The sequence below is a fragment of the Rutidosis leptorrhynchoides genome, chromosome 7, assembly GCF_046630445.1.
Source record: "Rutidosis leptorrhynchoides isolate AG116_Rl617_1_P2 chromosome 7, CSIRO_AGI_Rlap_v1, whole genome shotgun sequence".
In the NCBI taxonomy this organism is placed as follows: domain Eukaryota; kingdom Viridiplantae; phylum Streptophyta; class Magnoliopsida; order Asterales; family Asteraceae; genus Rutidosis; species Rutidosis leptorrhynchoides.
The window spans coordinates 120373666-120386763 of NC_092339.1; the positions used below are offsets into that span (position 1 = coordinate 120373666).

A 13098-nucleotide genomic window follows, 5' to 3' on the forward strand; every position below is an offset into this window, starting at 1 on the left:
TATATCTTAATAATTTAATAATTTTAATCAAACATGCATAAAAACGTTAAATAATCTCCTGCATACACTTTGAAACCATATCTTCCCCTATATACGAACATTAAACATAAAACGTATGTCTTAATAAACAAACTGTACCTTAATAAAACATACAAATATACAATTGAGCATCCATGCTTTATCCATTATCATCCCATTTATGTCAAGTTTCAATTCTTAGAACATATTAATATCTTAGAAAATTAGCTAAATTTCCTAAATACTTTGATGTCTCTCCATCGCGATTCCATATACCCTGACTTGCGACCCTCCGCATAAACGCCACATTTGAAGTAATGAGTAGTTCCACCTCGACCATTCCCCTTGAACTTGAGATCACCATTTATGTAAACCTCAACGTCGTTGCCTTCAACGTCGTGTATAACATTCAAACGGATATAATTGAAATGGTTTCTCTGTATCTTTCTCATTGCACACAAAAACAATATATAGTACAACATTTAAAACTGTCATCCATGAATTACGGATGTGACAAAGCTATTTACAACTCATAAGAAATCAAGATAATAGCTATTCTAAAAATACATAAAGATACTAAATATAGAAAAGATATACACGTCTTAATATGCCCTCGCAGTTGGAACGGGAGGTAAGGAACGTACGTTCAAACTGGATTTAAACTCCGTAAATAACCGAGTAGGTAGTGCCTTAGTAAAGATAACATCATACTGAGAAGAGGTAGGGACGTGCAGAACACGAATGTCACCTCTAGCAACCTTATCACGAACGAAATGGATGTCGATCTCAATGTGTTTCATGCGTTGATGTTGGACCGGATTGGTGGAAAGGTAAACTGCACTCACATTATCACAATAGACCAAAGTAGCATGAGAGAGAGGTGAGTGAAGTTCGCGAAGAAGGTTGCGTATCCAACAAGTCTCAGCAACAGAATTTGCGACTGCGCGATATTCAGCTTCGGTACTGGAGCGAGACACGGTTGCTTGTCTTTTAGAAGACCAGGATAAGAGATTGTCACCAAGAAAAACACAATACCCAGATGTCGAGCGGCGAGTGTTAGGACAACCTCCCCAATCTGCGTCTGAGTAGGCAATGAGTTTTGCAGTGGAGGACGGAAAAATCTGAAGTCCATTATCAATAGTCCCACTAACATAACGTAATACACGTTTAAGGGCACTGAAGTGAGGTTCTCGTGGGTCATGCATAAACAAACACAACTGTTGAACTGCATATGTAATGTCAGGCCGGGTAAAGGTCAAATATTGTAGAGCACCTGCTAGGCTGCGATATAGAGTTGGATCTGCGACTGGGGGCCCATTGGGTCCAAGTTTGGATTGTGTATCAACAGGAGTGCTGCAAGGCTTACAATTAGACATATCAGCCCGATCCAAAATATCAAGTGCATATTTACGTTGAGATAAAAACATGCCTTGTGAAGTACGAGTGGCGGAAATCCCCAAAAAATAATCAAGTGGTCCGATATCAGTCAGGGCAAATTCTTTGCCAAGTGAAGAAATAATCTGTCTTAGAAGAGGCGTGGAGGAAGCAGTGAGAATAATGTCATCAACATAGAGTAATAAATAGGCTACACTAGTCCCCTGTCTGTAAATAAAAAGTGAGCTATCACATCGACTGTGAGTAAACCCAACCTGTAAAGCATACTGAGCAAATCGGTAAAACCAAGCTCGAGGTGCCTGTTTGAGTCCATACAGAGATTTGCGAAGACGACAAACATAATCAGGGTTACATGAATCCCGAAAACCCGGAGGCTGGTGCATATAAACAGTCTCTGACAGATCACCATGTAAAAATGCATTCTTGACATCAAGTTGATGGATAGGCCAATTCAGAGAAACAGAGAGACTCAAAACAGTCCGAATAGTCGCGGGTTTAACCACTGGACTAAAAGTATCACCACAATCGATACCCGGTCTTTGACTTTTCCCATTAGCCACCAAGCGAGCTTTAAACCTGTCTAAAGACCCATCAGAGCGTAACTTACGTTTAAACAACCACATAGATCTAACAATATTGACCCCTGAAGGTCGCGGAACCAAAACCCAAGTACCATTCTTAATCAAAGCATTATATTCATCGATCATTGCCTGTTTCCAGTTAGGGTCAGTAAGGGCTTGGATGTGCGATTTGGGGATGTCGTGTGGGGTAGTAACATGTAAGTTCATGCGAGAGATGGGTTTAGAAATTTCTGTTTTAGCACGTGTGAACATGGGATGTTGGTTCTGGGTGGTGGAGGAAGAGGGGACCGGACCAGTCGGAGTAGAAGGAGGAGGGGCTTCGATATTGGAAGAAGGCAAAGGTGGAGGAGACAAGGGTAAGTCTGAGGATGCGGAATTGGAGGTAGTGATTGGAGGTTCGCGATGATGATGAGGGTTAGGTTGAAACTCACCAGGGATATCGAGGAAGGAATATGAGGGAGAAGATTTAGGTTGCATGGAACCAAAAGGGAAGGTAGTCTCATCAAAGCTGACATGACGAGATATTATAAACTTTTTAGATTCTAAGTCAAGGCATCGATACCCGCGATGGTTGGATGGGTAACCAAGAAAGATGCATGGGGTGGAGCGTTTTGCGAGTTTGTGAGTGGTGTGGAGGTGTGGATAGCATAAACATCCAAACATACGAAGATGAGAGAATTTAGGGTTTTTGTTAAATAGATGGGTGAAAGGGATGTCATTTGAGATGGATGTAGAGGGTAGGATGTTAAGGAGATGTGTGGCCATATGAAGAGCCTCAACCCAATATTCGGGAGGTATGCGGGCGTGAAAAAGTAGCGAGCGGATGCAGTTATTGATGGTGTGGATCATGCGTTCTGACATCCCATTTTGTTGGGAGGTATATGGACATGAGAAGTGAAATTCAATACCGTGAGTGGCAAAGAGTTCATGAAAGGAGGTGTTGACGTATTCTCCCTCATTATCACACTGAAAGGTTTTGATTTTGGTGTTAAAGTGGTTTTGGACATATGCATGAAACTGGAGGAATTTTGAGTAGACGTCAGATTTCTTTCGAAGGGGATAAACCCATAAAAAATGCGTATAATGGTCTAATAATAACATATAATATTTAAAACCTCCTACGCTAGTAATGGGTGATGTCCATAAATCAGAATGTATTATCTCAAATGGTTTGGAAACAATCGAAGTAGAACGAGAAAAAGGTAACCGAATATGTTTTCCTAACTGACATGCATTACATAAAGTATTAGCCGGAGCTTTATTACAATTGAAAAAACCACGAGATACTAAAGTACGTAAAATATGATCACCTGGGTGTCCAAGTCGGTTATGCCAAAGAGGTTGACTTGTTGAAAGTAAAGCAATCTTGGATAGTTTTGAAGGGGTGACAGGATAAAGGTCACCATCACTGTCACATCGGAGAAGGGTGTGTCTGGTCCGGGCATCCTTCACAGAAAAACCAAAATCGTCAAACTCAATTGTAGTCTTATTATCTTTGTTGAATTGTTTAACAGAAATTAAGTTTTTGACAATATTGGGTGTAACAAGAATATTATGGAGGTGTAAAGGTCGATATGGGTTGGGTAAGGTAGCATTACCAGAGGTTAATACAGGTATGGTGGAACCGTCACCGACAATAACCGATGAAACAATGTTTTTATTAAAAATAGAACTGAGTTTACCTGGATCCGAGGCAAGATGGGATGTAGCTCCGGTGTCCATGTACCAACCGTCATCATTAGGATCTTGGAGTGAACATGCATTAAATAAATGAGGGAGGGAGGTGGCATCTCCACTGTTTTGTGAAGGAAACCATGACCATGGAGGCGTCATTCCAGAAGAATTTCCAGCAACGAAGGCTTGTGGGTTGGGTCCAAGAATCCCAGAAGTGTTGGGCTGAGAGTACTGCTGCCTGTTGGACTTATTAATGTGATTAAGGCCACTGTTAAAATAATTATGTGAGTAGTTGGGCCTCCAAGTCCATGGTGGAGGCTGAGCCCAATTAAAATTGGGAGCTAAATATGTAACAGTACCATAGGGATTAATATTCCCTCCGTCTATTTTGTTTCCACGAGAATTACCGCCGCTGCTATTTTTGTTATCATTAATACGCCTACCACCACCATCTCTATTATATCGATTCCCGTTATTATTATTCCGGTTATTATTCCAGCTACCGTTGTTCCTATTTCCACTAATTGTTCCATTATTGCTGTTGTGGTTTGAATCAGTGAACAAAATTGTGGGGCTAGAACTATGGTCAGAATGTGAAGGAGTGGCGAGCGGAGGTTTGCGATTATTCATTCGTTTCTCTGCTAGAAAAAGCATCGAACGAGCCTGGAGGAAGGTCGGGAACTTTTCTCGGTGAGTGATTATTTCAGCAGTGTTACCGAATTTTTCGGGCAAACCGTTTACCATGTGCATGACAAGAGTTTTAACTTCCACCGGAGAGTCAATATTTTCGATCAAGTCTGCGATGGTTTGAATTCAACGGCAATATTCGATGATGGTGTTGTCACCGAGGACAATTGAACAGAGTTCATTGTGAAGTTCAACAACACGGCTTTCCTTATTGCTACGGAACAAACTCTCAATATGTTCCCAAAGTTGATGCACGGAGAATCGGCATTTGACAACCGATTGAAGAAGAGGTTTGGTGAGAGTTCCATAGATCCACAGCTTTACCAGGGAGTCGGTTTTCTTCCATACTTTGTCATCGTCACCGGTTGGTTTGCTCGAGCCATCTAGATGACCGATGAGATCAAAAGTCATACAATGGGTCTCAAATAGTTCTCGCCATGAATCATAATTGAGTTCCTCAAGGTCGAGATTCAAAGGGACGAATGTACGAATATTTGAGACACCAAAGTTGTTTGAGAGGGAGAGCTCTTTTCCTTCTGCCATAATATGGGTGAATAGAGGTGTAGGGAAGAAAAAAGAAAAACAGTTTGTGAGAGGCTTGAAGGAAGATAATTAGGGTGAGAGGATTGTAGAAGATGAAAAAATTATGGAAGAGATGAATGCTCTGATTACCATATAATTGAAATGGTTTTTCTGTATCTTTCTCATTGCACACAAAAACAATATATAGTACAACATTTACAACTGTCATCCATGAATTACGGATGTGACAAAGCTATTTACAACTCATAAGAAATCAAGATAATAGCTATTCTAAAAATACATAAAGATACTAAATATAGAAAAGATATACACGTCTTAATAACGGAGCCATTTATTATAAATATTCCGAATAACAACCGTGTGTCTGTAATAGTAAAGATCTCCATTGTACACATGAAGCATCATTGTTGTAGCAACCGGAGGGTCTGCCCCAAATATTTGCATCACACCGACTCGAGTAGTACCTTGTGGCACAAAAATGTACCCTTCAAATTGCCAAATGCCTTTAGTATATTTGTATCCCTACACAACACAAATCATTAGTAATGTAAAACCTACACATATTATTAGTATAACATATGTTATACATGTATTGGTACCAATATTCACACATATATTAACTATATAAAGATTTTGTTCTGGAAACATGAACTCACAACCTTTAGATTGATGTGTTTTCTTACATACGGTTAAAGCAACTCAAAATAGCCTAGTGGTTTGGCTCTTATTTAAGGTGACATGTCCAAACCTTACTACATCTTATGGGGTGGTCAAGGAAAATATTCAGAAAAGTTCACGGAATATAACCAACGTAAATCTGAGTAAAACAATTATTTACCAGGTAACCTGAATAGAATAAGCCTTACCCGTTTACCCGTTAAGTGAAAGGGTCATTTGAATAACAATATATATAATGAAATAATGTAACGTACATCAATGGCTATCTCGCATCGAGGGAATGTGTGACTCCCGCGATAAAGTGGTTTATCTGAGGAGAAAACCCATAGTTTGTGAACTCCTTTATGGAAGCTATACCTTTCATGGACAGGAAGATTATAGGGGGAATCGATACTATAAAATGTTGCATTGAAAGGGAGACGATTAAAATCCAAAGCTAGATCATGTACTTGGCTATGTGTACTAATGATTTGCTTACATAGGAAAACAAAAAGTAATAGTAAAGCAATATGCTTCAAAGGGTGCATTTATTTTCTATTAAAGTTTAATTTATAAAGCTATGGATATATATATGGATATAATCGAATCTGAGTAAACAAAAGTAGGATAGCTATCTTCTATAACCGCTATCTATATATAGTAAGAGTTGACGATAGTCTTTACAAACGTTTGGAGTTATATTTTACCCCGTATATTATAATAAAACAAAATACTGTTAGAATAAATTACCAAATAATACAACTTCCCGTTATGATTAAAGTTTGACTTGGATCAGAAGGGTTAACTTCATCATTTTCAGTTTTAGCAAAGCATCAGGAATCTCAACGGATACAAGTCTGCACAAACATAACAGCTCTTTTCCTTTTATGTAAAAGGGGGTTCCAAACTTAATTGGAGTCAAACCCAAAAATAGAATTAGCTGTTAGGGTCTCAGTATATATAAACAACACTTGTAAATGAAAAACATACAACAGTTGTATCAAACTGATTATAATTCAATACAAGATCATATTAATATCACATTTATTAATTCTAACATGGTATCAGAGCTAACGGTATCGATCCAGTGACCAAGATACTCGTTTTTATGTCTCAATCATTTACCAGGAAAGAACATGCAGCAGACATGTCTAAGATTGACGGTAGCTCAGAATTTAATCGAGCTACCATGTAGACGGTAGCTCAAACCATATGAAAAAAAGTTACCTAGATGCTCTATGTCACCATAAACCACCAACATGTAGAGACCCGTCCTAATCCATCCAGACGAAGCCCATATCGATTATAAACGTTTCACAACAGTTGATTACATCGCGGGGTACTTGACCTCTATATGATACATTTTACAAACATTGCATTCGTTTTTAAAAAGACAATCTTTCATTACATTGAAAGTTGGCGGCAGGCATACCATTTCATAATATATCTAACTATAATTGACTTAATAATAATCTTGATGAACTCAACGACTCGAATGCAATGTCTTTTGAAATATGTCATGAATGACTCCAAGTAATATCTTTAAAATGAGCAATTGCACAGCGGAAAATTTCTTTCATACCTGAGAATAAACATGCTTTACAGTGTCAACCAAAAGGTTAGTGAGTTCATTAGTTTAACATAAATAATCATTTCATAATTTTAATAGACCACAAGATTTCATATTCCCAATTCTCATAAATAAACGTCTCATGCATAGAGACAAAAATATCATTCATATGGATTGAACACCTGGTAACCGACATTCACAATATGCATATAAGAATATCCCCATCATTCCGGGATCCTCCTTCGGACATGATATAAATATCGAAGTACTAAAGCATCCGGTACTTTGGATGGGGCTTGTTGGGCCCGATAGATCTATCTTTAGAGTTCGCGTCAATTAGGGTGTCTGTTCCCTAATTCTTAGATTACCAGACTTAATAAAAAGGGGCATATTCGATTTCGATAATTCAACCATATAATGTAATTTCGATTACTTGTGTCTATTTCGTAAAACAGTTATAAAAGTTGCGCATGTATTCTCAGCCCAAAAATATAAAGGGTAAAAAGGTAAATGAAACTCACAATACTGTATTTTGTAGCAAAAATACATATGACGGAACTGAACAATGCAGAGTTGGCCTCGGATTCACGAACCTATATCATTTATATATTTATTAATACATATAATTGAAATCGAAATCGAACAAATATTTATATTATTGTTAGTGATAATTTTTATATTATTAACTTATATATTTTATTATATATTTATTTTTATATACATAATCTTTTGTTTACAGAATAATAGTTATAGTAATACTAGAGTAATATTAATAATAAAAAATGATAATAATTATAATACTTAATATATTTAACTAAGATAATAATGGTTATGATTTCATTAGTGATAAAAGTAATATATTAATACTAATAATACACTTATATTAATAGTAATGGTTCTAATATTTATACAGTGATAATAATAAGGTTAATAAAAATAATGATATTAATAATGATAATAATACTAAATTGTATCATAAATATAATAAATGTGATAAGAATAGTTATAATAATTTTACTAATTCCATTAAATCATATTTTGATTAAAATTCTAGTCATTTTCATAATAATAATAATGTCTATATCAAAATTTCTATATTTAATTTTAATAATAATATGAAAACCTTTATCTTCATAGTCATGATAATTATAATCTTTGTAGTTATTAACTATGGCTTCTCATAACCTTAATTTGTATAAAAATTATAATTTACGTGTATTCATATAATTATAACAATTTTCTATAATTTTTAATATAACAACTTTTATTATATACTTGTTTTATTAACCTGATTACTAACCCTGAAATCATATTAATAACACTAACAATAATAATATAATGATAATAATACTAATAATAACAATCATAATCATAACAATAATAATAATTAATAATGATACTAATATTAGTTAGTAATAATAATAATAATAATAATAATAATAATAATAATAATAATAATAATAATAATAATAATAATAATAATAATAATAATAATTAAAAGAGTTGTACCCTTAAAGAAAAGCTCAAAAAAAAAAGATTGTCACCGCCGGGACTCGAACCCGCGACCTCCCGCACCCCCAACACGCACCTTAACCGTTGGACCATCCGTTTCATTCTGATTTAAAGCTCCAATGTTATTTATTTAACCCGATTATTATTTTCTGTTCTATCTTCTTCCTTTCTTCAATATTCAGTCGACTCAAATTCGATTCCAATCGTTTTTCCACGTTTAAAATTAATTAAATATTTAGTATTAGCATCTAAAATATATACAGAACCATTATAAGATGAATTAAATTAGTAAAAACAAAAATAAAAATAAAAAAGAATACGTTGTACCAGTTTTTGAAGAACACAAATAAACTCAAAATCAAATTCGATAATCTAGAAAGTTTTAGACTAGAATTACAACATGAACTGTAATTCAAATCACACCCAGAAACTTTCTAAATTATTAATTTCAACAGAATCGATCTTCAAAACTTTAATTTGATTAAAGAATAAAAGTTGACTTTTATTTTCAAAACTTTGACTCGATTAATTCGAACTCAATATGAAAAATTGAAAGATGAAACTCTACAGAAAGTTTATTTGGATGATTTATAACGAGACTGCATTAATAGATTTTAAAAATCAATACAACATCGAGCCTTTGCTCCTTTGAGTTCATAACAGAGGTTAACGGTAGTTTAAAAAAAATAATTTTAATTACACAGACCTTAAGGATTGAAGACTGTTATAGTTGATAGTGTTGACAGAAAGTCGAGTGTTTTTATTCATAACAGAGAATAATTTGAATGTTATATCCTGATAGCTGGTCGACAGGAATTTTTAACAGGAAACAAATATATAATAAAGAAAAAATAAATAAAAAAAGTATGATATTGATTTGCAACGGGTTTTGTCTTCATTTGAGATTGAATCTGTTAATGTAATCAAATCAGAGACACAAAACAAAAGTCCTTACAGTAGGATCGAGACTTGAAACAGAATCGGATTCTATGTGATTTTATCTAATTAATAATAATAATTACTATATGTAAATAATAATATCTTTAATAATAATAAATAATAATACTGATAATAATATAATATAAATATATAAAAGATAACTGATTTTTATTAGTACAGATAATAATAAGAATAATAATAGTTATAATAATCAAAATAATTCTTAAGAATAATCCTAATGATAATGATATTTAATAATAATAATAATAATAGTAATAATTACTAATAATAATACTATTAATAAAAATTAGTAATGATAATATTTATGGTAATATTAAATGATATTAACAATATTGAAGATGTTATTAAAAATACTAAAAATAGAAATACTAATATTGATATTTGTCAAAAATTATTAATTATTAATAATACTAATATTAACATTAAAGATAACACTGATAATAATAAAAAAAATGATAATTGCTATTAATCATGTTAATAATGATAATAATAATAACAATATTGATAACTACGTTATTACCAATAATAATGATATAACTTTCATATAACAAATTTCATATTATAACTTTAGTACTACTAATATAACAATGAATATAGTAACAATATAACAACTATAATTAAACTTGTAATTTACATTTAATATATAACTTAATAATTTAATTTTATTATATGATGATATTTATTGCATATTTAATATTTATATGTTATATATATATGTTTCAACATAATAATTGCTAATAGAATCATTTATATATATTTATCTTATATAGGTTCATCATAATATTATATATATACATATTTATATATTCACTTTAATAATAATCTAATTACTCTGTTCATTATTTTAACATTTTAAATTTCAAATTGATTAAGATGTATTTTATTAATCCAAAATATTATATATTTTCTTATTTTTATAAATATATATATATATATATATATATATATATATATATATATATATATATTTACATATTTATTCACACACAATTGTTCGTGAATCAACCGGCATGGTCAAAGAGTATTTGATTACATGAATGTAGTTTCAAACTTTTCGAGACTCAACATTACAAACTTTTCTTAACGTGTCGAAATCAAATAAGATTCAAGTTTAAATTTGGTCGGAAATTCCTGGGTCATCACAGTACCTACCCGTTAAAGAAATTTCATCCCGAAATTTGAGTGAGGTTGTCATGGCTAACAATAAATATGTTTTCCAGACAAATTTGAGCTGATAAATAGAGTTGTATCATTATTAAATAATACAGATAAAATAATTCGATTATTCGAAGAGCACGAGTGAAGTTATCTTAAAATAGTGAAATGAGATAATAATGTTTCATCATATTCTTTGACGTAGGTATGGTGGATTTCCGGAATTTAAGGGATTTAAAGAAAATCTTCGAAATCTAAAAGATTTGATTCTTCGGCGGGTAAGGAAATTAAGATCTCTATAATTAAATACGGTGATCTGCCTCGATTACTCTATCTGATATTTCCATTATAAATTAAACTCTTCCGTTCCATTATATCTCACCATTCCCATACTTTCTTTCTTAGTTCATACATCCAAAAGATTGTGAAAATGCTTAATCCCGTTCTAATCCTTGTTATTTTCCTAATTATCATTTCTGTCATCCATATTTTCAATCTTCCACCAGAAGAATCTGTTCACTTCTACTATTACCTTGGGGTGATACTATTCTTAATTATACCGTGTTTTTATATTGCTATTCGTATTAATATCCACGGTTTGTAATCTCCGTGTTGTTATTGGGCTTTATATTTTCTCTTATATTTCGAAGTCCCTGCTTCCGTTTTCTATAATCATTGTCATCCACAGTTAATGCTCTCTCCTATTTTGCTGCGATTTATACTCCAATTTTCTATTTCTTCTAGAGTTTTGTCCCTTCGTTTCTTCTTTTTACGATTGGACATCTCTGGTAATGGTCCAGAATTCGTAGATATGGAGTTTCGAATGAATTTAATGTTCTAAACAAGAAAGAACTTTATAGCACGATTTGATTTGTCAAATTATCAGAATCATTGAGAATAGAACTATCAAGAATATATTTTCTTGATATGTTCAGAATTTATTCAGAATGAAAGAGTTATGTAACATGGCACAAGATGACGTTATGATCTGTGAATCATCATGTCCCAATAGAAACTCAGCATGACTTACTGTAATATAATCACGTTGATCAAGTGTCATTATATTATACTAACTCATGCATCAGTTCCCAACATTACTTCAATAACATTCATATTTTAAGCTCGAAAGTTTATAGAATATAGAAACTAACAGTTTCTATATGATATAACACTGATAGCACTAATAAATTAATGATTCAGATAAGAATAGTTATGAAAATATCTTCAGAAATATGGAGGATATTTATAATAAAAGATATGATGATATCTTGGAATCTCTAATATCAATGGATGATGAAGAAGATTTATCCGTAAGGGTTTAGATTCGGAAGCAAGGTTTTCGCTAAAGATTTCATCAGAAACAGAATCATCAGATTCTCTAAATACAGAGTGTGGTCCTTGTATTTGTCCTTGGTCTCCTTCGTGGTTAGCTCAATCCGTTTTCCAGTTTCAAATTTTTCTGAGCTTTCCCAACATACTATTCTTTATCATTAAACTTCCGACGATTAAGGTCGTTTACGGTTGTCTACAGTTTCTGCTGCTTCATTCAGCTTTTTCCACATTCAGAGTATTGATTTGTAGATTGAGTGCTGTTCAGAATTTCAGAATAAAAGATCATAATTCTAATAGATGAATGTTATACATATAACTGTTGATATAGATATGCTGTGAGTTTTTAAAGTACTGATTGCTGATATCCGGTAATTGGTATGGCAGTTCTCGTTATCAGATGCGAATAAGTACATGATAGAGTTTAACGAACAAATATAATAGTTCTTCGGAGAGACTTAGGCCAATGAGTAATGAAGTTACTGGTAAGTTTACTGCTAATGTGGTGGAACATAAACGGTTCCCCAATAATGATGACGAAAGGCAACTTATATATCAAAGTTATAATAAGGCTAATCCAAATGAAAGTCGAAGTTGATTTGTTGGAGCTGTGACAAAATTTACTAATTTGAAAAAGAATTGTAAAGTTATTTTCGGTAATAATAACGCAAAAGGAATTAGCACAGTTACGCGTTAAACGTTTACTCAGGTTCCGATTGTTTTCAGGTGCATAACTATATGCATCAATCTTTCTTCTCGTAGATAACGTGCGGTTGAATCATCCTCTTGGCTAAGGTGTTTTCAAGAATCATGTAGGGTTTGAACGCAGATTGTAATCGTCAAGATACAAATGAGGTTTAAGATGAAATCAAGTGGCAAACTTGAAGAATTGTTTAGTTTCATATGTTATTATCAATATTTTAATTCATTTTAATTGTCCAATGTCGACGGTCCACGGTTAGCAATTCAATAATTCATATATAGTTTAATATATAATATTCGAATTAATTAATATGT

At 32.9% G+C, this 13098-nt stretch overlaps 1 protein-coding gene across 1 annotated transcript; it reads right to left on the reverse strand.

The window, feature by feature from the left end:
* Positions 1-242: 242 nt before the first annotated feature.
* LOC139859563 (citrate-binding protein-like) lies at positions 243-6746 on the reverse strand. Its single transcript, XM_071848346.1, has 5 exons — positions 6681-6746; positions 6546-6560; positions 5831-6049; positions 5226-5420; positions 243-437 (listed from the first exon to the last, which is right to left on the reverse strand). Exons 1-5 carry the CDS (start codon positions 6744-6746, stop codon positions 243-245), a joined length of 690 nt encoding a protein of 229 aa, XP_071704447.1.
* Positions 6747-13098: the final 6352 nt, after the last annotated feature.

What these genes read in the sequence shown, in the direction of transcription:
- LOC139859563 (XM_071848346.1), bottom strand. Translation starts at nt 6,746, where the DNA reads ATGGTAGCTCGATTAAATTCTGAGCTACCGTCAATCTTAGACATGTCT. An exon ending in GATGCGAGATAGCCATTGAT is followed by an intron (nt 5,421 to 5,830) that starts GTACGTTACATT and finishes TGTGTTGTGTAG; the next exon opens with GGATACAAATATACTAAAGG. An exon ending in GGAATATTTATAATAAATGG is followed by an intron (nt 438 to 5,225) that starts CTCCGTTATTAA and finishes CATTTCAATTAT; the next exon opens with ATCCGTTTGAATGTTATACA.